Source organism: Cydia fagiglandana, chromosome 27, assembly GCF_963556715.1.
Source record: "Cydia fagiglandana chromosome 27, ilCydFagi1.1, whole genome shotgun sequence".
NCBI lineage: Eukaryota > Metazoa > Arthropoda > Insecta > Lepidoptera > Tortricidae > Cydia > Cydia fagiglandana.
This window is the reverse complement of record NC_085958.1, coordinates 1,343,305-1,369,088: the sequence shown is the minus strand read 5'-3', so window position 1 is coordinate 1,369,088 and position 25,784 is coordinate 1,343,305. Positions and strand designations below refer to the sequence as shown.

General features: G+C 40.0%; 2 protein-coding genes and 1 long non-coding RNA gene across 2 annotated transcripts; all 3 read left to right on the top strand.

Annotated features, from left to right (window-relative positions):
• Window positions 1-25,784, top strand: part of LOC134677979 (fatty acyl-CoA reductase wat-like) — a 339,904-nt gene that overhangs the window by 173,108 nt on the left and 141,012 nt on the right.
• LOC134677830 (uncharacterized) lies at window positions 8,601-13,101 on the top strand. The gene is made up of 2 exons (XM_063536256.1): window positions 8,601-9,597; window positions 12,904-13,101. Exon 1 carries the CDS (start codon window positions 8,681-8,683, stop codon window positions 9,590-9,592), a length of 912 nt encoding a protein of 303 aa, XP_063392326.1. The 5' UTR covers window positions 8,601-8,680; the 3' UTR covers window positions 9,593-9,597; window positions 12,904-13,101.
• LOC134678012 (uncharacterized) lies at window positions 15,852-18,687 on the top strand. The gene is made up of 3 exons (XR_010100149.1): window positions 15,852-15,918; window positions 17,704-17,773; window positions 18,598-18,687. It is a non-coding gene; the product is annotated as an uncharacterized LOC134678012 (long non-coding RNA).

The window sequence follows — 25,784 nt, the reverse complement described above, 5'->3', positions numbered from 1 at the left end:
CGTGCTGATAAAATTCGCGTAGAATTCGGTCTGCACCAACAAAACATGTACCGTTGTCAGAATATACAGTATTGGGAGCACCTCTTCTAGCAATAAACCGTCGCAGGCTCATTATTGCGGAGTCAGCAGAAAGGGAATGTACAAGCTCCAGGTGAACGGCTCTGGATGTCATGCAGGTGTACAGGGCCACATAACGTTTCTCTTGTCTTCGACCGATCTTGGTATTTAACGGGCCGAAATAATCCAAGCCAGTGTACGTGAATGGGCGGCGGTGGTGGGCAAGCCGCTGAGGAGGAAGGTTACCGGTCATCGGATTCATTGGCTTTGCTCTTTTGATGCGACAGAACAAACATTTGCTGGTGACGCTTCGAACAGTACTGCGCAGATGAAGAAGCCAATATTTTTGTCGAACCTCATTGACCACCATTTCATTGTTTGCATGTCCAGCCTTGCGATGGTAGAAATTGACCAATAAGCGCACTACTGGGTGTCGTCCATCTAGAATGATTGGAAACTTGATCTCGGAACCGACGTCTTCTACGGCAACGATTCTGCCAGCTAGGTGCAACAAGTTGTCTGGCCCCATTCTGGGAGAAAGCTTCGCCAGGCGACTACTCTTTGGTATCAATTCTCCACGTTCTATTATTGGGATTTCGTCACTAAATGATTCAGACTGTACTTTCTTCAGGACGTGCCTTTCTGCGGCTTCCATAAGTTCCGCTGTCAGGGGGATTAGAGTGGTGGACGTAGGTGTATTCGTACGTTGACGAAGCCTAACATCGGTGCTAGGAGCAACGCGACCTACGCGATCTAAAACCGAGCGAAATTTAGACGCAGCTTGCAAAACGCGAGCAGTAGCACGAAGTAATCGTAGCCAGTCACTAAAACGACTGAAATCCGCGGTAATTGTCAGATGACCAACCACAAGTCCAGACGTCTGCTTCCGCTCTTCCTGGACTATAGGCTGACCAGCTGGTTCAACAGGCCAATTCTCCGGAGGATCGAGGAGGAACGAGGGACCTGTAAACCATCGGTGGTTTGGATTAAGATGAAGCGGCTTAATCCTAGTGGCATCGTCCGCAACGTTCAAATCAGTTGGGACCCATTTCCAATCTTGCACGCGCGTATTTTCTGTAATTTCTCCTACGCGATGGGCCACAAAGGGTTTGTACGTTCGTGCGTCACTTCTGAGCCAACCGAGGACAGTTCTTGAATCTGTCCACAAGAAAGTTCGTAAAGGTTTTTTCTTATGAAACTCTTTAATAGTGACAGCAAGGCGAGAAGCTATCAAAGCGCCCTGCAATTCTAGACGAGGAATTGAAGTGGGCTTCAAAGGTGAGACTCTCGTCTTACTGGTGATGAGTGCGAGCTTGACTGTACCATCTGCATACAATAAGCGCCAATAAGCGACGGTGGCAAAGGCAAGCTCGCTTGCGTCCGCGAAAATGTGTAGCTCCCTGTGTAGAGGTTCTCCATTGAGCTTGGCGTACCATCGTGGAATCCTAATTGTAGATACGTCAGACAGTTCCTTAAACCACTCGTTCCACTTTAAAATCTGTGATGGTGGAAATGGTGTGTCCCAGTCAATATTGGATCTCCACGCCTCCTGAAGCAGTATACGCCCTTTGACCACTATTGGGCCCAACAAACCTAGTGGGTCGTATACTTTCATGAGGTGGGACAACACTTTGCGTTTATTAAAACTGCCCTGTAGTATGAGACCTTCTAAACCGGTCCTAAATCCGATAGTGTCTGATATAGGATCCCATGAAACACCTAAGGCTCTGACGCTACTTGACTCACTACCAAGTGACATCTCACTAGGCTGGGCGGCGCGCAGTTCAGTCGGTACAAGACGCAATGCTCCTTGATCGTTAGAAATCCAGCCACACATTTCGAAACATGCGTTACGATGAATAGTCACAACATCGGATGCCATCTGTGCAGCTTCGTCAACATCGTCCAGGCTATCCAGGAAATCGTCCATATAAGAACTATGGATACTTGCGTTGGCTGCCGCTGGATACGAATCTTGGTGAGACATAGCGTTTTTATGTTTAATGTACAACGCAGTAAAAGGACTGGACGATGCTCCAAAAATGACAGCTGTCATCCGATATTCTTTTAGAGGCGTTGTTTTCCTTGACTGAACGTCGCGCCATAAAAAACGTAGTGCGTCACGATCTTGTTCACGGATTTTTATTTGAGGAAACATTTCCTTAATATCAGCTGTTATGGCAACAGCGCCCTCTCTGAACCGAAATAAAATACCTAATAAATTTTCTAAAAGATCAGGTCCTTGAAGCAGCAACGAGTTTAATGAAACACCCTGATTAGTCGCGGCTGCGTCGTGGACAACACGAAGTTTACGTTTTTGTGGATGGTACACGCCAAAATGAGGCAAATACCACCTTATTCTTGCGTTAATGTCACTTTTATTAGGTTCAGATTCGGTTTTTAATTTATTTTTATTGTTATTCACACTTGACAGCTCAATGTCAAAATTTGTTTCTGCTTTATTCGGACTGACTGTACTAGGTTGTAAGTTATCAGATAAGGTGTGAATTTTATTTGAATAATCGCTTAAAGTGGTATCGCGTTTGAGATCAATGCTGGTGTTGACGCTTTTAGTGATAAGATGATTATAATAAGTGCCGGGATTGCACTCTTCAGCGTAATTTTTGGCAATCATGTTATCAATAAACTTTTTATACGCGTCAGCGAAGGCGGGCTCACGAATCATTCGCCTTTCGAGGCTTAGAAATCTTGATAAAGCTTGCGGGTAGCTATCGGGAACACACTGTATGTTGTCACGCCACGGAAGACCTACTTCATATCTACCGGTCGGTAAGCGTGTGGTGGTAGCATCAAGAATCTCGACGGCACGGGAGTCTAGCTTGCTAAATAGAGTCTCGCGCTTAGAGATACCGAGCGAGTCGAGTTTGTATTGCTCCTTTATCAGTGACTCCAGGCGTTCATTTTCAGAAGGTTCAGTGCGGTCTAACTGACAATGGTTGACGAACTCGACTGGCTTGGTTTTGCTACTCGTTGGTCCATACAAAGTCCACCCAAGCAAAGTGCGACAAGCGGCGGGCTCGTTACGTCTGCCTTCACAAACCTCGCGACATATTGACAGATGCCAATGCTCAGCACCAATAAGTACGGTTGGTGTAGCGTCAGCATATGTCAAGTATTCGGCTAGGTCTTTTAAGTGAGCATAAGATTCAATAGTCTCTCTAGATAGAGTTTGTTCGTTCAAGCCTAACGATTGTACAGCCTTAGCATGATTTACCAAATGGATGTCAGATTCATATTTACCTCTTATGTAAAAGTCAACGTACCTTACCTTTGTAGTTGTTTGTAAACCCATGATACCATTGACAGTTATGATCTCTTCAGGCCCTATTAAACCTATGCGAGCAGCCACTTTACAATCGATCATAGTCGCAGTACTGCCATCATCGAGAAACGCGAAGGTTTCATAGCTGCCATTTGGCCCTGACAGTGTCACTGGTAAAACCTTCAACATTGTAATATTTGAACATATTTCATTAGACGTTTTATGTTGGTTACACGATATACCTATATTAGACACAATCACATTATTGTCTGACACCTTATTATCGGCTGGCGAGGAACTCGACGAATGCTGGGTACCACTTTCAGCCGCAGGAACGCAAATGATGTTATTAATCCGTGTATCGGGTGGAGGCGGTGATGTAAACGTTTCCTGCCTGCCGTGCAAAAGAGGGTTGTGTCGAAAAGTACAACCATCGACCCCGCAAGGGTTGCTTTTGCATAATTTCCATAGGTGTGAGTTGTCTTTTAGACATTTATAAACTTTGTGTTCACGTAACCAACGCCACCTATCGTCAACAGATAACGACGTAAATTCAGTACATTTTTTTATATTGTGGGATTTTTTACAATAAACACACTCTATCTTACCAATCGTTTTATTTTTGTCATGAGTGACGGAATGTATATTTTCACGTTTAAATGGTTTATTCATTGGAAAATGTACTCGTGATTGTTGCGGTATAGACATAGAAAGCCCTACTTCTGGCGATAAAGCGAATTTAATATAGCGTTCGTGTTCGCGTGTTAGAAAGTCAGATAAAAGTTCTAACTTTGACTTGAGATGGTTTGACGTTTCTGACAAATCTGACGCATAATCAGACCATCTCATTTTCATTAAAGGGTTAAATTTTCCTAGAATATTATGAAACAGCTCCGGCGATTGTAAATATTCTCGTAGGCCGAGTAATTTCATAGTAGACAAAGAATTGCGTACCTTATTAGCGAAAATACCTATCTCCTTTAGGTCAGGCCCGAGCCGAGGCAGCGTTTTCAAAATCTGAACTTCGCCGAAGACAATCATTTCGGGACAAGCAAATGTACGTTCGAGTGCTGCCATGATATCTTCGGAAGCTGCCGCGGTGTTGAGTAAAGAGGCGACGGCCTCCCGGGCGGGCCCGCGGAGTGCGTTATGTAGACGCGCCGTATTTTCTGCGGGGGAATAAGAAGTTTTAGTACTATCAAATAAGTATTTAAATTGAAGCCATTGTGACGAGTTGCCATAGAAAGTTGGAAGCTCAATTTTAGCTTTTCTTGGCACGTCTCGTGCGGCGAGCGCTTTAGCTGCGGCAGCCGTATCGGCAATAGCTTGTAAAAGCGTGGCAGAGCCGGTTATTGGCTCGGTTTGATCTTGACGGCGGCACTCTTCATTTACATGATCATTGTTAAAATCAATCAGTGCATTATCGTGGCCGTTTTGACGTTTGACGTCTTCACGCAATAAAGGTGAATTAATACGGTTATTTACTACATTACACTCTACAGTAGGTTCTGGCCGTAAATTTATAGGGGGATCGGCGGTCATGGTGGTAACTACCGCTATATGTGGCGGAATAGTTACACCCACTTCGGCCCGTGTGTCTACGGGTTGCCTTTCCTGATTTACGTCACGAACCCAAGATGCTGTACGAGAATATGCATTACTAACCGTGTGATTGGAACGCTCCTCGGCTTCTAAGGCGGCTATTTTCGCTTCAAGTTCAAGCTGTTCTACCTGTTTAACCTGCTCAAGGAGTTTCCGTTCGCGTTGAAAGAGCTCTTGTTCCCTTTCTATGCTCTTGCGGGCCAAGTGGGCCTCCGCGGTCAATCGTCGTGCCCTAATCGTGGCCGATGATCGCGTAGAGCCCGAAGCGCGAGACCTGCAACTGAGGGGAACATTAACTTGTTCGGCGCTGGTGCCGGTTGTGAGGCACTCGCGAGACGTCCCGGGGATTTGCGGGTCGGAAGCCGCGGGTGGTACGGTGGCGTCGGCCGCACCGTGATCCAACTTTTTGGACTGGCCGAGCCTACCCGTGGCAGGGGTACCCGTTTCCGAGCGCGTCATTTTAGCGCTTTTAGCCGACTGCTTGGTTTTAGATCGCAAGATCATAAGTGAGGGAGAAGGACCAAAATAAAGAAGACAGACAAGTAAAGTAGAGGGAATTTCGATAGCTAAAGTGGAAAATAATCAATAAACCAGGCAGTCGACTAGTTGTGATGGGTTTATTTTGCGAACTGACGTACAAAAATATAAACAGTCAAAATAACATTAGAATTTAAATATGGAATTAAAAAAGAACTTAAGACTAGACATAGATAATAGTGTAAACGTATCAAAACCTATTTACATATACACCCTTAACAACATCAGTCCTCAACTGTGCGTTTCTCCAGAAACTTTCTGCCTCGCACAGCCAAACTGTGGAATGAACTGTCGCCTGTGGCATTTCCGGACCGATACGACCTTCAAACCTTCAAGAAAAGAGCGTACGCCCATCTTAAAGGCCGGCAACGCGCTTGCAACTCTTCTGGTGTTGCGGGTGACCATGGGCGGCGGTAATCGCTTACCACCAGGTGATCCGTCTGCTCGTTTGCCTCCTATTTCATAAAAAAAAGAAACTTTGCAGGTACATTGACTTGTATACACATAGCTCCAATACAAGATAAAATTTGCTATCTTCACAAAAAAGAATCATGATTAAATTACCTACTTATAAAAGTTGATTAAATAATTTATCGTCGGCCTAAGCACAGATTATATAATAGTTCTTACGAACAGATACTTATCTCTCAAAGAAAACGCAAATACCTACCGTTTTGATACCTACACAAAAATACAATGGAGTGACCTTCAGCGCGCCGCTCCCCGCACCGCGCGCACCGGTACAACGCTAGGGTTGCTGACGCTTAGAAATGATAAATAAATACCTACTTAAACAGCAGAGTGAAATAAAAGCAAAGATAAATCTTAAATTATACCTAATATTTCGTTTTGCGTTAGTGTTTGTAAAATACTCATATCTCATATCTCATCAAATGTCATATGTCCCTGCAGTAAACGCAGTGTTAACGCCGTTTTATAAACCGCGCAAATCACAGCGGGATCACCCAGCAAGAACTAGTTTTAAAACTTCGTGTAATTTAAAACAAGATAGAGATTAATTTTAAACTATAAAGAAAAATAATAGACTACCCATGTATACAGGCAATTAATTATAACTTTATAAGTTAACCAGAGCATAAATAAGTAGGTATTTTTCAGTGTAGTTAACTTTACTGTCGTTAATAAACATTTACCAAAATATAGTAGTTTATGTGACTGTTACATAATGAAAGGCATTAAAATACGAGTGTGGGTTTATGAAATGAATGAAATGAGTTTCATAATAGTATCACACGAGTGTTTTAATGCCTAATTATGTACAGTTACATACACTGCTTTATCTACACACATATTATAAACTTTCTATGATATATTCACTAACTTCATATTACAGCCGACTTTGCTCTCTGACGGAACTCGCGGATATGAGATGGCGTCTCCGAAATATATTTATCGCACATTTTTTTTTTATCTGGGTCTATATTGTTTCCCAAATAGTTTTAAGTCATAATGCTTTATTTCACAAAATAGTTACACAAACAAATACATTTCTACACATCTAAATCGAACCTTATAAAATAACTTACAATTAAATAAAAACTAAATAAAACTAACACAAATAGTCCCCCAGATCCGATCCCTGCGGAAGGGTGCCCATAATGCTGGCCACATTCCCCCGCTGGATGGCAACTCCAATTCTTTGGCCAAGGAATGAGCCAGCCCTAGGATCCCTGGTGGTGTCAAGGAGCATCTTCTTTAAATCTTTATACAAACTGAGCGCATCCTGACACCAAGCACATTTTACACGAAACTTTTGTTATAGTTCCTTTAAAAACAACAATACAAATTATTTTTACTTATAAACTAATTAAAAGATAAACTGTACGTAAAATGGCGGCAAATGAAAACTTTTTTCACGCACGTCACGCATCCGTAGTTTTTTTTTAATTCAGAGACAAACTAGAGTCGGGGTCGATTACCATATCGTCCGATACCAACATGCGAGATTTGTCAATATTGTATGCAATTGTCATTTGATTTCGAATAAAACGTCATCTCAACTGATATTAGAATAGAAGTCAAATCAAATTGCTTTTTTTTCAGAGATGTTCCAAATTTGAAATGCAATCAATCAATCAATCAATCAAAAATATTTATTTGCATAAATAAGGGTACAATAGGTGGTATACAAAGTTTTTAGTCGCATTCCTTATTTTACCATAATAAGGCGTACAAATATTCAATATGTTACCCCTAAGAGTTATATTCTGGCTATATGTACATACATGCATTCTTACAAGCTAAGTATATGGCACAATTTTACAGAAAGTCAAAAAATAATAATTTAAAATGAAATTGATAATTATATTTCATCGCTTCATTCTCGATATAATGTTTTAACAGGTAGTCCCTTAAACCTACAGGCAACTAGCACGCTTTTAGAGTACTTCATTTGATTCAAAATCGGTATTAGTAGTTCCGGCGGCCACCACCTGGGGGTGGGGAGCTGCCGTAGACTTCATTCCTTATTCGTGCACGGCAACGAGCGCACGCGCTAAAATCATGCCTAAGCGTACTATCGACGAACGAATTAGTACATATCACAAAAAAATAGAAGAATTACAACGAAAGAAAAATAAAGAACCACCTTATAAACGGATTCGAGTAATTCAGTCCTCAACAACAGACAATGACCAAGGTAAATTAGTGTTTTTATTTTGTTTTAGTGGTTATTTCATCAAGAAATATTACAATCTAGTTTCTAAAGTGTAATCTTTAAAACATGTACGTAATTTAAACGTACGAAATTGATGCTGAGTTTTGTCTACCTACCCTCAGATTTTTATTTATAACTTAAAGAATGTTAAACGCACGGTTTTAGCTGCGAGCTACCTCTGTGTTGTTTTAACGTATGTTTAAAAGTCGGGATTGACTGCGAGTCAATTGCGATAACGTGATTAACTGCGAGTTAACCACGAGGCATTTGCCGAACATAACATGCAAAACAATAAGTTATCATAATTAGTTACGTTGTCTTGTCTGCGAGACATGTACAACTGAGTTTTCTCATAACTCACCTACCTACCTTCTTTTGGGTCTCCAAATAAAATATACATTTTTATTTTTATTTTAGATACAAATATCGTTGTCCATCGTCCTTTAACGGACCAAATTAATCGAGAAGGCAGCGTGACTGAACCTTTTCAAGTCGAGGGGCACCAGTGCACTCAACCATTACCAATGAATGACCTCGAGGTGAATCCTCGCCAAAACACTGAGCCAGAACATGAGATAGCCGAGCCGGAGGTGGAGCAAAGTGCTCCTATGCCCGATGAAACCGCGCAAGCATCCGCGGAAATGGTAGAACCGGAACTACTTATGGCCTTGGGCGAGTCCACAGATGATATACCTGAATTTGGTAAACCGATACACGACAGTTTAGCCAGTCTGTGGTTACCTCTACTAAAAAAGGGTCTGCTCAAAGAAAACAAAGAAAAACTTTTAAAAAGTTATTTAATACCCGAAAATTGCAAGCTTCTGCAGTCACCAAAACTTAACGCAGAGATCTCAGCTGCAGTATCTGAAATAGTCAGAGGGCGCGATAAAAAACTGTCTGGTTTTCAACAACAGCTCGGTGCAGGCATTACTGCACTCAATAAGGGTATGGAGATCCTACTAAATAGCGATAATAAAGCCCAGGCTCTGACTCATTTCAGTGACAGCTGTCGAATCTTGACAGACCTTCACTGCGCGTCGACCAAAGATAGAATAAAATTGATAACTCCTAGTCTGGAAAAGAACATCCTACATGTAATCCAAGATTCCGAAAGAGACGATACTCTCTTTGGTAACGCTTTGTCTGAAAAAATTAAGGCAGGCAAAGCCATTCAAAGACAAGGACATCAGATAAAAAAGACGGTGCCATACCAACCCTCCACTTCCGGATTTCGCCAGTCGACGGCAAGCCGCTATACCCCGCCGGGAAACTGGAGGGGTCCACCTCGCTACTTCTACCCCAACAGCAGAGGTGGACGGGGCAGCCAGACGAGGATGACAACTCCCAGGAGGTCGTACAATTACACATACAGCACAACTCCACCGGCAGCGAAACCTGCCCCTCAGACCAGGCCTCGTGCTCCAACTCAACAGTAAACCAGGTACATTCTGGTAGAATAAGTTCATTTTACGATTGCTGGCTAAATATAACTCAAAATAATGAAGTTTTAACTTGGATTCGAGAGGGATATAAAATTCCTTTCTCTAAAAGCGTTGAACAGCCTCCAGTAAGCCATCCCACTTACTCTTCTGACGAAAGTCGTGACATGTCACATGCAATTAATAAATTACTAGAGTTAGGTGCCATTTCACAATGTAATGCATCAAGTAACCAGTTCGTTTCCAAAATATTCTTGACGCCAAAACCTAATGGAGAGAAACGATTTATTTTGAATCTTAAATCGCTCAATAAATTCATTCCTAAAATTCACTTTAACACGTTCGCGGACGCTCAGTCACACCAGTTGGACACCTAAATTTTGTATGGAAATATTGGGACTGTTATAGCATTCCTGTCACTACAAATATATCTTTTAGGTTTGTATATGACGCGTAATGCTATGCAAGGCGAATGCTATGCAATCCGCGTCAATATGAAGTATATTTTTTATACGCTATGTGACAACAAATGCTATACAATTCGGATGCATAAGCATGTCTGTCACATGACGTAGTCAAGATGGGATTTTATATGACATCGCATGTTATAGCATTCATACATCGTGCTCGATGGACTTGATGGCTGAGACTTCTGACTTCCTAAGGGCGCGATTTTTGCTCTAAAGACTCATTTGCTGACCTCTTCAAACAATTTTCTCCTTCTGTTTTGTTCCCTCTTTGCTTATCATTGTAATATTGAGTCCATCTCATACATGCCCCATGCCAAGCACGTTCGCTGTTCATTCGACCTCAAATTATGTGATACTACCTACAAATTATGCGTTGGAGACCGGCTCTAATCTAAAGGCCCAGTCATGGGTCTCATAGCATGTTGTAGAGAGCCGAGTTGCAATGTTGAGCTCTCTTAAAATGAGAGGTTTGTTCTTCTAGCTGTCCAAGGTATACGCAGCATTTTACGCCAACACTACTTCTCAAAAGTGTCAATATGTACCGCATTACACTTTTTCAGTTCCCTGTAACGCACCGCCGCGTTAAGTTCTGGACGTAAAGCGTCTACCACTTTTCCTGCCAAGCGATGATTCACCCAACTTTATATTCTTTTTCGGATGCATCTGCACCAAATACAAGGCATGAAATATACACAGAATGATACCACAAATGCGTGTCATAAGGTGCTTACCTTGTGGGAGGTGATCATCGAGCGCCAACAGGCTATAATTCACAATTATATGACCAAAACTATGACTAGTAACGTAATTATTTCAATAATAGGTATACACATTCATGCCTCACTTTTTCACATTAATCGTTATCAAAATTTTACTGTAGTATAATTAACAGCAAGTAAACACGTTTGTTTATTAAACCACAATGAAAAACTTAAAGAAATTGTAAGAAAAACATTAATTACGATTTTATAAAAATACGTCAAAATCGCTATCGCGCACGAAATTGACCCAAATTACATGTGTCCACTCCCAGACGCACCTGCCGGGCTACTAAGGGAGCTGCCATACAAAGAAGAATGCTATAGCATCCGCGTCACAGAAAGGGGGGCCAATTTGGAGACGTCACAGGATAATTTTTAACTTCGATAAAACTATGTAATATGGCAGTACGCATTATTTGACTCTGGTGACTGGTAGAGGAAAAGTTGATGAATAATATTATACTGTGGTTAAGCGGATTGATTAGCATTTCAACGAAGAAATTTAAAAAGAATAACGGATGCAATAGCAGGCGCGTCACCAGGAGGAGTACAAAAACGGATGCTATGCAATCCGCGTCCGCGAACGTGTTAAGATGGAAGACCATCGAACGGCATCCAAGTTAATAGCCCAGAATAGTTATTTAGCCAACATCGACTTAAAAGAAGCCTATCTTTTAATACCTATTCATGTATCTGATCGAAAATATTTACGTTTTCAATTTCAAGCTTATGGCTCTAAAGAAATTGTAACTTATGAGTTTAATGCCCTGCCTTATGGCTTATCGTTAGCCCCGTGGGTTTTTACTAAAGTAATGAAAGAAGTAATAACATATTTAAGATCCAGCGGTCTGAAATCTGTCATGTATTTAGATGACATCCTTTGCATTGGTGATGACTATACTGATTGTAATAAAAACGTAAATGAGACTGTGAAGCTACTTCAATGTTTAGGCTTCGTTATTAACATTAGTAAAAGCTCACTGGAACCCAAGCAAAGTTGCAAGTTTTTGGGATTCAATTTCGATAGTCGAAACATGTCTATGTCTTTGCCGCGTGATAAACGTAATAAAATTGCTCAGTTAGTTAACAAATTTATGAAATTGCCACGTTGTAGTATCCGTGAATTTGCTCAATTGATCGGTGTACTTGTCGCGGCCTGCCCTGCTGTTAAGTATGGATGGCTGTACACAAAAATTTTAGAACGCCAGAAATTCCTCCTTTTGCAAAGGCATAATGATAATTTTGAAGCCAAAATATCATTACCCAATACCATTCTTGCCGACTTAGACTGGTGGGCTAAGAATATTGCCACTGCTGATAATCCTATGAGGATAAAAAACTTTAAATACGAAATCTTTACAGATGCCTCTAGGTCGGGCTGGGGCGCTGTATGTGGCAATAAAAAATCAAATGGGACATGGAAAACCGTTGAGATGGAACACCATATAAACTATTTAGAATTGCTCGCGGTATTTTTAGGCCTGAAAAGCCTCGCTTCAGACGTTACCAACTGTGCAATATTATTACGAATCGACAACACGACCGCTATTAGTTATATCAACCGTATGGGAGGTATACAATTCCCACATTTAAATGACTTATCAAGATCAATTTGGCAATGGTGCGAGGAGCGCCATATTTGGTTATATGCGTCATACGTTAATACCAAACTTAATCGGGCAGATGAAGAGTCTAGGAAAATCAACCCGGACACAGAGTGGGAATTGTCCACCCAAGCCTTTGATACCATTATTAAAAAATTAGGATACCCAAATGTAGATTTGTTTGCTTCACGTGCTAACGCAAAATGTGACGCATTCGTCTCATGGAGACAAGAGCCAGACGCCATGGCGGTAGACGCGTTTACGCTTAACTGGAGCTCTAACTTTTTTTATGCATTCCCACCATTTGCGCTAATACTAAAATGCTTACGAAAGATTGTTGACGATAAAGCTGATGGAATACTTGTATTCCCCTATTGGTCTTCGCAGGCATGGTTCCCTTTCCTGATAAAACTTCTAAAGTCAGAAATCATAATGTTCCCTCCTCATAAACACCTGTTAAAATCACATTTCAGGGACCATCACCCCCTGCATGCCAGCCTTACCCTGGGTGCCGCGAGGCTTTGCGGGCGGCGTTCATCAAGCGGGGAACCCCATACGAGGCAGTACCTCTAATGCTAGCCTCATTGGCTCAGAATACTTTATGTCAATATGGCGTAACCATAAAACTTTGGTGGGAATATTGCACTTCTAAGAATATTGACGTCTATCATCTTTCGATACCTGTGGTACTTTCCTTTTTAACGGAACTATTTAATAAGGGTTGTTCGTATGGCTCATTAAATAGCCACCGTTCGGCGTTATCTTTGCTGCTTGGCAGCGAGATAGGTACTGATAACTGTGTGAAAAGACTTTTAAAAGGGGCATTTAAATTAAAACCAATAACACCAAAATATAATTCCACCTGGGATCCTCAGGTTGTACTAAATCATGTTTCGTCTTGGTATCCCAACTCCGATATACCCCTTGAAAAAATCACTAAAAAACTAGTTACTCTGTTAGCACTCTGTACAGCTCACAGAGTGCAAACCCTATCCCTCATAAAACTAGAAAATATCACAGAAATTTCAGATGGAATAAAAATTGCCATAGTGGACATTATTAAAACTTCTGCTGTAGGCCGAGAACAACCCATATTAAATTTGCCTTTTTTCCGCGAAAAATTAAGTATATGCCCAGCTACGACCCTTAAGGATTATATTTTCGTTACGAAAAATTTAAGGGTTGGTAACACGGGAACGCTTTTCCTGACATATAAGCGACCTCACAAGGCCGCCAGCAGTCAAACCCTAAGTAGGTGGATCAAACAAGTATTGCATGAAAGTGGCGTAGACGTCAATGTGTTTAGTGCACATAGTACTCGCCACTCTGCTACTTCAACGGCTTTTGCGGCTGGAATCAGCTTAGATACGATCAGAAAGGCGGCTGGCTGGACCAGCAACTCTAAAACCTTTGCCAAATTCTATAACCGACCAATAATCAATTGTAATGATGATTATGATTTCGCTAGATCGATTTGTTTCCCAGAAACCAATGTCAGTGACAATGACGATTCCTAAATATTAAGTGTAGTGCTTAACTGCATATAATAATACCTTTTGTGATTATTAGGCATGTTAAATAAGTATAAAAAATTAAAATAAATTAATAAAAATAATAAGTTTTTATTTTCTCACAAAACTTTCAACTCTAAACATCTACCTGTTAAAACATTATATCGAGAATGAAGCGATGAAATATAATAGATGATTAAACGAACTTTCCTAAAGTGAAGTTCGATCACTATTATATGAGTCGCTTCATTCGAAGATATAAATATAATCACCCACCCATCCCTAGGTGACCCAAAAAAGAAAGTTTTGTTCGTGACTCTAAAAAATGAAGTCTACGGCAGCTCCCCACCCCCAGGTGGTGGCCGCCGGAACTACTAATACCGATTTTGAATCAAATGAAGTACTCTAAAAGCGTGCTAGTTGCCTGTAGGTTTAAGGGACTACCTGTTAAAACATTATATCTTCGAATGAAGCGACTCATATAATAGTGATCGAACTTCACTTTAGGAAAGTTCGTTTAATCATCTATTATGATGTATAAATAACACTTGCACTGCGTGGGCTATCAAAATCGCTGCAGATTTCTCTTGGTTTAACCTAGCTTGAACGCAATTTCCAAAGAGACAGAGAAAGAGACACAGAGAGAAAGAGAGAGAAAACAAATACATCATAACATTCGGTTTAGAATCGTTACCTACCTACCGTTTATGTTATATTGATATGATAATTAATATATGTATTTAAATTTGGGATTAGCAGATATAGCTACATGTATTATTGGGAAATATTAATTGGGAATAATATTGGAAATATAATTTGAAAAGCAAATAAGTGTTTTAATACGTAACCTAACCTAACAATTGGCGAACTTCGGTGTTCGCGGTATGCCCTCTGTATCGGATTGGTTTCTCAGAATGCGACTGCAGCAAAGGGTGTCCCAAAAATGCGCTGATAAAAAAATTGTGCATTTTGTTGATAAGTTTAGTTTAACAACGGTTTGTGTTTTATATAATGTTTCAGGTTAATGAATGAATTTATTTTCAAGTAACTATGGACTCATACAACTTGTTAGTACACTTAGGGCCACTTGAACCCAAGGCTCGAAACCGGTTTTTTTTTCATACAAAAAATACCGGTATTATTACGTTCTTTTTTGTTCTTTGGTTTATTATTTCATTTTTGATGGGTCAATCTAATAATGTAATAATACGAAGTCGTTACCTAAATACATGATTCAGTCCTACGGAAAGTGCATAAAATGATTAAAAATTATTGGGCTATTTTAAAAAAAACCGGTTCCGAGCCCTGCTTGCATCATATCACTAAACCGGGTTAACCGCTTAAACCTAGAGTTACCATGGTTACCAGTACAATTTGACGCTGAGTTAACGGTTTAACCGGTTAACCCCAGGTTAGCGGGGTGGTGCAAGTGGCGGTTACTTAACTACTTAGTGAAAACGTTGGCAGTGAATGCGTTAAGTGGTATTTTGTAAAAGATGTGTAAGAAATTAATTTATATATTTTTAAATATGTGTAGGTAATCTTATACGTTTGTATGAAATGTAGTTTGCACCTTACAAAACTCACTACACCTTATAAAACAAAGTCCCCCACCGCGACTATCTGTTTGTGTGTTTGTATGTTCGCGATAAACTCAAAATTGAACGGATTTTCATGCGGTTTTCACCTATCAATAGAGTGATTCTTGAGGAAGGTTTAGGTGTATATAATTTGTTAACCCGTGCGAAGCCGAGGCGCTAGTGAATAAATAAAGTGATTCATGATTATTTCATTTTAATAAAAAAAAATGACAACGTATACCGGACCACCCTGTAATGTTTTATGGGTAACAATCTCGGGCGATATAAAATTCTGAACAATACTTTTCACATAAAGTTAATCTTTATGTAAAAAATTTCAACATCACAATATTCATAATATAAAGTTAACTTTCTGGAGTTGGAAGAGTGATACCAGGTAACATTGTTTTTCTAATATTAGGTTTAAGGTGACATAGAAGCAGAGAAAGGAGTTTATGAAATATCGTAGCTCTGTTTTACATCATAATATGGTTATCAAAATTTTAATTACCAATCTTGAGGACTTTCTATAGTGACTTCATCGATTCGAATCCGGATTTTTGACAAAGTAGGATATGAGTGGTTAAAAAAAAAATTAAATTCATTTATTTCAAGTTATTTAGCTCATATTTTTACATTATTTACATAATAACATTAGACAATTAATAAATATAAAACATAGAATTTGAAAATTAATAAATATGGAATTAAAAATGACAATAAATATATTCTACTAAAATTAACATTATAATTTAAAATTTACAAATCACATTAAAGAATAATATAGGTAATGTACAATATATACACAAAACACAACAATACACACAAAACTAGCCTACACCACGGTATTTCACCACGGTGACAGGTGCGACAATTCGACAAATGTCACTGTTGCTGACGTCACAGGCATCCATGGGCTACGGCTACCGCTTACCGTCGGGCGGGCGGTATTCCTGTTTGTCATCATAATTGTATTATTAAAAAACTTTATTATATCGGCAAAAAACAGGTATTTCTCTTGCGAAGTTTATGATGATGATGACAATTGTCACAAGATTTATAAGAATTTTCGGTATTTCTTGACAGCAAATGAGTTCTGTCGCGGAATTTCGTGACAATTGTCGTGTTTCTTGTGACAATTGTCATTACTGTCATTAGCTTCGTAAAATAAGTAGGAACTTATTTACTGGCGATATAATGGAGTTTTTTTAATTAAAATGTTGGTGGCAAACAAGCACTTCGCCCGTCCGATGGTAAGCGGTTACCGTAGCCTTTGAAGACCTGTGACGTCAGTAACAGTGATGTCGACAATTGTCGCACCTGTCATCGTGGTGAAATAGGGGCCTGTCCTTCTCCTTACATGCCTGTTGCAACAGTGTGTGATGTACAGAGCTCGGCAGGGGTGAGCCATTTTGACGTCACTTATGTCAAGTGTAGATATTAATATAGATACACCTTAGAAAAAAATATTAAAATAATACTTTATTAATTATAATTAAACTAAAATGACAATGCCTTATGTACAAATAAACTTTAATAGTAGCATATGGATGGATATACATATTATTTGAAGAGGTTTACTAAAAAAGCTTACTATAAAATTCATTTGTTTTAATGGCGACGTAAAGATCGTAGCGGAAAGGTAGCCTAAATAAAATTATTTCTTTAGTTATTAAATTACACCACATATACCATCGAATGACAAGGCATGTCCATGTTGTGCAAACTCTGAAAACAGCTCACCCCCGCCGAGCTTTGTGATGTAAGGACAGTGTTGGCGCTGAGTTATGTTAAAATGTCTCGGGTTGCTCGTGGGCACCTAGTATATATATATCTAATACTATTTTTTGTTCATAAAAATTGTTGCAAAAATAGGTAAAAGTTTTGTATGTAAAACTTCTACCCACTTAGGTATTACAGCATGCTATTCTACAATAAGAGTATAAAGGGATGACTCCCGTTAGACCGGGCCGTGTCCGGGCCGGAGCTTCCGGCGCTTACTTTTCTATGACATGACAGGTGATCACGTGGTGCTTTCCATAGAAAACGATGCGCCGGAAGCTCCGGCCCGGACACGGCCCGGTCTAACGTGAGTTACGTGAGTCATCCTTAAGATCGATTTCATTGGAATGGCTTTCTGTTAACATCGTGTGGTGTGACTTATAAAATCTTTTTTTTACAGGATGCAGCCGCTAAGATGTCTTTTCGTACTACTTCTAGCAATATTGGCCACCACAGTGCTGTGTTATCCTGTATGTATTTTTGTGTGACTACACGGTGGCTCAAAATTACGATAGCAAAACATTTTTATTATTTATGGTTTTTTTTTAATTTGTAGTAGATTTTATTTCGTTAGGACTGACAGGAAAACTGGCCACCAGGGCCACAAATTTATAGAGAAGGTGAACGTGTCAGATAACTGTCAGTCATGCAGACATTTATTGCATTAAAAACTCGGGTAATTCCGAATGTTGAAAACTGTCGGATGATTCCGAAAAGAGACTTTTATTATGATGGAATTAAGGGTGATTTTCATCTGAATTTCGGAATTACCCGACATTCGGTATTACCCGAATACACCTTAGAGCGTTTCCCAAAAAAAAAAATACATTTCATTCATGTCTTCAAAATATTGACTTCTTGGGCTCATTTTACTCAGAATCATTTGAACATTCACGCCTCATACATGAAAAAATGTGTCACAAAATTTTGTATGAAAAAATATGTTTCCAGTTCATCATAAAAAACCTTTTCATACAAAAATGTGACGATCTGGAAAGGAATCTTGGGACACATTTTTTCATATATGAGGCGTGAATGTACAAATGATTCTGAGATATTTTGAAGACACGAATGAAATGTAAGTACATTTTTTTTCTAAACGCTCAATTAGTGTCAGCCATGTAGACATTCATTGCATTAAAAATGTAATAAGAGCTTAATTTTTTTTTTGTTTTTTTTTTTTACGGTGACTGCTTACTATCAGGCGGGCCGTATGCTTGTTTGCCACCAATGTGGTATAAAAAATATATATATATCCCGTCGCTGTAATACTTATTCCAATTTCATCTTACAGGGCAAGGAAATTCTGCGACAGGGCTCGGTGAGTTAAAATTATTTATGAATTATGTGATTAAATTATGAGTCACGCTAGACCGGGCCGGGGCCGGGCCAGAGCTTCCAGCGCTTCGATTTCTATTGAAAGTACCACGTGACCACCGATAAGCTGTCATAGAAAATGACGTTTCAGACGCCTCAGCGCGGCCATAGTAATGACTAGAGATGCCCCGAATAGTGAATTTGGCCGAATACCGAATACCGAATATTCGGCATGATATTCGAACATTTTGAGTCACAATTATTAGTATTATTACGAAAACTTTTCGCCAACAAAGCACAACATTTGCTAAGATATATATTTATGTTGAACATAATTAATTAATGTAGTTAGAGTCAATCAAATCAGACCCATGATAAAAATAAAATATTTTGGAATCAACAAATGCTCAAAAACGTGCCTTCGTATTTAACCACTTTCCAAGAATACATTTGAAATATTAAATATACCTAGTTTTTGGTTATTTTTTTGTGATTTTTTCTTTTTAGGTAGGTGCAATACATATTCGGTATTCGGCCGAATGTTGCCTACTATTCGGCCGAATACCGAATATTTGGTAAAGTGGCCGAATAAGCCGAATACCGAATAGTTGCCGAATATTCGTGGCATCTCTAGTAATGACATATTTGACATGAACATTCAAGTAACATAATACATACAGGGTGATTCATGAGACCTGAGCAGGACTAATCCTGCATACTCAGTAACTGATAATTGCTCGATCGCCGTCGTATTTAGGTGAAACAACCACACTTTTTCCCATTTTTTAACTTTTTGGTGAGGGCAAATTTAACTCTCTACAATCATGGTTACCCTACAAGACCTAATTAATTAACATAAAACCTCTTTAACCGTAATGACAGCATTTTGATTACGAAGAAAATAAACTGTCAACTTGAGTGAGATACGAGTTTTCAAAAGTAACCAGACCGTGATGACAGTGTTGACATTCAATTTGACACAGAATATCGGTAGTTTAGTATTCTAATTTTAGGGTGACCATGCATGTGGTAAATAAATTAATTACCTTTTTTTTCAACATGAATAGAAAATTAACGTTAACCTCACTAATACTGATACGAAACAGTTGCTTATAATTTACGAAATGCGCAGTGTAAGTCCTGCTCACGTCTCCTGAATCACCCTGTATATCTATGCTGGTACTAGTTTTTGTTTCTAGAAAGCGATTACGCGAATAGAGTCAGACCGCGAAGTCTGCAGCGATTTTGATAGCCCACGCAGTGCAAGTGTCATTTTAATCGTCATACTTCTATGAAATTATGACGTATAAATAACACTTGCACATAGGGTTGCCAGATCGAAAGGCGCTATTATCGGGAAACAATATCAAGTTTTCGGGATTTTGGGACTTTAGTCGGGAAAAAAAATTCATTCAAATTAAAGTAATTGTATTAAAAACAACGATATTTTACTTTATTGGCATTACGTCAGCTCGCTTGCTCGACGACAGTTCGGAACTTGAAATTATTGTTTTATAACGTGAAGCTGTTTTTCGCGACAGTTTACACTTTGTCGGGAATCGGGAACACATGCTAAAAATCGGAAGAATCCCGCCAAATCCCGACCATCTGGCAACCCTACTTGCACAGCGTGGGCTATCGCTGCAGACTTTTCTTGGTGTAACTCTATAAGATTCATAATGTTTTATACAGTGTGGCCAAAAAATACGTGCATTCACTATAATCAGTATAATATGATCCCGTTGCCAGGGAGGTTTTGGGATTATACTGAGAAACTTTTACTATGGATCCAACCACGAAATCGCGAAAAAAAATTTGGCTGTTTCATACATTTTGGCTGATCCATTTTCTACGGTAGGGTAAATGTTTTTTCGCGATTTTGGGATTGGTCCCATAGTAAAAGTTGCTCAGTATAATCCTAAAACCTCCCTGGCAACGGGAATGTACTTATTTTTTAGCCACTCTATACCTACATTATACAAAACTTCTAAGTAAGTAGAGTCTGGCTAGCCAAAAATTGTAGACAGATATTTCGTTTTAACTCACATTATAGACGGGTCTAACGCGAATTATATTATTATTATTGGGAACCAGTGATACAGAAGCTAAAGCCAAAGGATCTATCTTCGGACGGGTGCGTGGATATTGTGAGTGTTGCGTGTCGGACTATTGACAATAATTAACATTATGTGTGGTGGGTGGTTTGAAAATGTGATGTCTACCCCAAACTTTTCCATACACTTTTCGTCGGGTAGATGCACAAATCTCTGTTTTGACATTTTGCTGGGACAATCAGTCAGCCGCGACCACGACCAGTGAAACCTGTGTCGAAACGTCGGTAAATAAAGGTAATTGAATATAATTCGCGTTAGACCCGTCTATAATGTGAGTTAATATGTATTCAAAACGCGAAAGTTTAAAATATTAGATATTTCGTTGTTGTATCAACTACAAAAATTGTCAATGATTTAAAAAACCGGGCAAGTGCGAGTCGGACTCGCGCACGAAGGGTTCCGTGCCATAATGCAAAAAAAAAAACAAAAAAAAGCAAAAAAAACGGTCACCCATCCAAGTACTGACCCCTCCCGACGTTGCTTAACTTTGGTCAAAAATCACGTTTGTTGTATGGGAGCCCCATTCAAATCTTTATTTTATTCTGTTTTTAGTATTTGTTGTTATAGCGGCAACAGAAATACATCATCTGTGAGAATTTCAACTGTCTAGCTATTACGGTTCGTGAGATACAGCCTGGTGACAGACGGACGGACGGACGGACGGACGGACGGACGGACGGACAGCGAAGTCTTAGTAATAGGGTCCCGTTTTACCCTTTGGGTACGGAACCCTAAAAAGAGCTAAAAGTCAGTTGTCAATTTTCTTCTCCGCATATTTTAAGGTAATTCTTTACGTTATTTATACAAAAAACCACTTTTTATGATAAAAGACGTAATTGACGTAATGACCATAAAGCTGCATGAAAACGACAATGAGGTTGGTAGACTTGGAAGCAGCGTCGTGCGCGCGCCCGCGCAGACGGTGCGTTCAGAAATTTATAAAAAATTTAAAATTCTCGTTGAGAAATTTTAACTTTATACTCTAAATACCATGGCCAGAAGCTGTATGAGTACGGAGTACTACATAGTTATTATCATTGAAGAAATTTGTGCAGCGTAATAATAATTACGACAATGTGCGAAGTCGACGTGTAGCGTTGTATACCGAAAAACTGCAATGATTGTAATCATTGCAGTTTTTCGACAACTCCTAAACAAATGTAAACAAATTAGGAGGTTGGTGCTCTATAAATATGTAGAAAGTAGAGAAGCAATAGGGAATACTCTCGGACCGAAATCCACTGAGAGTTGGTCGGAAGTTATATATATAGCAACTGACGTTATAATTATAACTCCGTAAGCGCGATGTAGGTCTCACATACTAATTGCGTTCTAGACATAGTATCTTCTTAGTTCTTTGGTGTGTTCTAGCTCCCTAATACCATCTGTTAGGTTATTGTGGCACGACGTTTGGCAGTGACAGCTAGAGGAGACGCCACAAATATTTTGATACTTGCATTTAGCATATTATTACATATGTATTTTTTTGGTGATGGATTAATATTACGGTATTATCGAGCTAGGTATTATTTAAACTGCATTTAATTTTTTCGCCTTCTTACAATGGCATATGGTGAGAAAGTGTTAACATATTTGTTTATCGTTGACTGCATGTACTTTACATAGTGGTAGAAATTATGTGAGCTAACTTTGAGTGCACGTCAACGTATATTTAACTTATATCCTTAGGTACATTAAGTGTGCACTGAAAATCAAAAATATTTTCTAGTATCAAAACTATAATTTCTACTACACAAAGTGTGACCAGCCCAAGATTTTTTGAATTTCCCGCCAAACATTTGTGTAATATTTCAGTAGCCAGACTCTATATACTCTATTTATTGTAGTGTAATTTGTAATGCCATGTTTTTCTGTGTAATAAAGTTATTTTTTTACATTACATTTTAACCAACGCAATGACAATCTATGTTATTGACAAACATAACTTGGAACTTGTTGATTGAAATACATATACAGATTTTAAACATGCAATTTTATGATTTCAGAATCCACCCACGGTAAGTTGTTAGGTGATAGTGATGGTGGGTTGATGTCTCAGAGGGAGGTTTCGGGATTATACTGAGCAACTTTTACTATAGATCAAACCTCGAAATCGCGAAAAAAATGGAGATAGGCTGTATCAGGAACACAGCCGCTATGGGTGACGTGAAACGTGGTGTGGATAGCTAATGCGAAGGCCGAAGGCCGAGCTCCGCGTAGGGCCGAAGGCCCGAAGCGTCCAGAATATCAGTGCTTTAGCACAGAGCAATAGTACAAGTGTCTAAATACCTGACCTGACCATTTTTTCCAAATTCCGTTCCTTTATTCCTTTCCGCGTTTAATTTCCTACCCTTTTACTTGACGTTGGCTACGGGCAACACCGCCCTCAAGTCCATACAAAGAAAAAAAAAAGTGTCTAAATGCGAAGGCCGAAGGCCGAGCTCCGCGTAGGGCCGAAGGCCCGAAGCGTCCAGGCTGTCAGTGCTTAATTGAAATTGAAATTATTTATTTCAGGCATAGAACCCATAGTGTTAGTACAAAATATATAATTTAACTACCTATATCTATGTTAGTGTACAATATGTAAAATAATAAATACCTAAAACTACTTAATACTATTTATTTTGATGATGCGTTGGGTTCGTGCAATTGATTCCAACGCCTCATCAGTGGGCAGTCTACTCTATCGACAAATGCGCTTAGGAGACTGTTGGTGCTGCCCTGCACTCTACGCAATAGGGATGCCGCTCTTTTACGCATAATAGCGTAAAAGTCATCCGTACGGGCATCGGCGAACATCCCCGACGCACTGCAGTACCAAGGCAGACCCATCAGCATCCTAAACGCATTATTATATTGCACGCGCAAGGCATTGTACGATCGCTGCGTGAAGCCGGTCCACAGGCTGCAAGCATAAAAGGCCTGACAATAAGCTTTAAAAAGTGTAATCTTTACGTCACTGCTACACTTTTCAAACCTGCGCACCAGCATATTGCATCTAACCGTCAATGCCCTGCGCTCTCGTTCCAAATCAGGATCGTCATTAAGGTTCTCGGTGAGCCATTGGCCCAGGTATTTAAAGCGCTCCACTCTCCTCAGAGCGGCACCATTTAATTCAACCCTAGGAACTTCCTCCAGTTTCTTGTTGCCGGCCCTGAAGACGAGTAGTTCACTTTTTACAGTGTTATACAGGGTGATTCATGAGACGTGAGCAGGACTAATCCTGCACACTCAGTAACTGATAATTGATCGATCACCGTCGTATTTAGGAGAAACAACCACACTTTTTCCTATTTTTTAACTTTTTAGTGAAGGCAAATTTGATTCTCTACAATCATGGTCACCCTACAAGACCTAATTAATAAACATAAAACCTCTTTAACCGTAATGACAGCATTATGATTACGAAGAAAATAAACTGTCAGACTTGAGTGAGATACGAGTTTTCAAAAGTAACCAGACCGTGATGACATTCAATTTGACACAGAATATCGGTAGTTTAGTATTCTAATTGTAGGGTGACCATGCATGTCGTAAATAAATTAATAACTTTTTTTTTCAACACGACTAGAAAATTAACATTAACCTCACTAATACTGATACGAAACAATTGCTTATAATTTACGAAATGCGCAGTGTTAGTCCTGCTCACGTCTCCTGAATCACCCTGTATACCTGAGCCCATGTCTCTCCGCATATTGCTCACATATTTTTAAGAGCTTCCTGAGCGCTCTGATTGAGGGAGCCAGCAGCACCATATCATCGGCGTAACTTATGTTGTTGAGGCAAGTACCGCCAATGTAACAGCCAACCTTGGTGCCACTGAGTTCCTCAATCAGCCAATCCATGTATATATTAAATAGGGTCGGAGACGTTACCTCCCCCTGCCTCACTCCACAATCCAGCACGTATTCGTCTGTGTGTATGCCTGCCCACCGCACAGAGTTGATTTGATTGCTGTACCAGTATTCAAAGACCGCTAATAACTCTGCCGGGAGACTGGTCTCGGACGACACCTTGCTCCACAAGATGTTGTACGAGACCAGATCGAACGCTTTAGAAAGGTCCAGAAAACAGGCATACACTGGACTATCTTGCTTTCCATAGTACTGGATTGTACTTTTTAAACAAAAGATGGCAGACTCCGTCGACACTCCTGGCTGAAAACCGAACTGAGCATCCTTCGGCTTATAGTGTTTTCGAAGTTGCGCATCAAGAAGCCTGTCCAGCACCTTAGCAGTGATTGTCGCCAGCGAAATCGGCCTATAGTTGCCCAAGTCAGACACATCCCCCGTTTTGTTTTTTATTATAGGCACAACAGTAGTTTTCATTAGTGCACTCGGCAAGTACGAATGACTAACACACAAATTAAATAATAGTGCAAGCACTCGCGGAAGATGTGTCCCAGCATGCTGCAAGTGCTCGATACTTAGTCCATCGTGTCCCGGTGATTTCCCACTTTATCAGTGCCTTAGCGCAGAACAATAGTACAAGTGTCTAAATGCGAAGGCCGAAGGCCAAGCTCCGCGTAGGGCCGAAGGCCCGAAGCGTCCAGGATGTTAGTGCTTAAACACAGAATAATAGTATAAGTGTTTAAATACGAAGGCCGAAGGCCGAGCTCCGCGTAGGGCCGAAGGCCCGAAGCGTCCAAGACGTCAGTGCTTTAGCACAGAACAATAGCACAAGTGTCTAAATGCGAAGGCCAAAGGCCGAGCTCCGCGTAGGGCCGAAGGCCCGAAGCGTCCAGAATGTCAGTTCTTTAGCACAGGGCAATAGTACAAGTTTCTAAATGCGAAGGCCGAAGGCCGAGCTCCGCGTAGGGCCAAAGGCCCGATGCGTCCAGGATGTCAGTGCTTTAGCAGTTAGCACAGAACAAAAGTACAAGTGTCTAAATACGAAGGCCAAAGGCCGAGCTCCGCGTAGGGCCGAAGGCCCGAAGCGTCGATGTTAGTGCTTAAACACATAATAATAGTATAAGTGTCTAAATGCGAAGGCCGAGCTCCGCGTAGGGCCGAAGGCCCGAAGCGTCCAGAATGTCAGTTCTTTAGCA

What these genes read in the sequence shown, in the direction of transcription:
- LOC134677830 (XM_063536256.1), top strand. Translation starts at nt 8,681, where the DNA reads ATGAATGACCTCGAGGTGAATCCTCGCCAAAACACTGAGCCAGAACAT.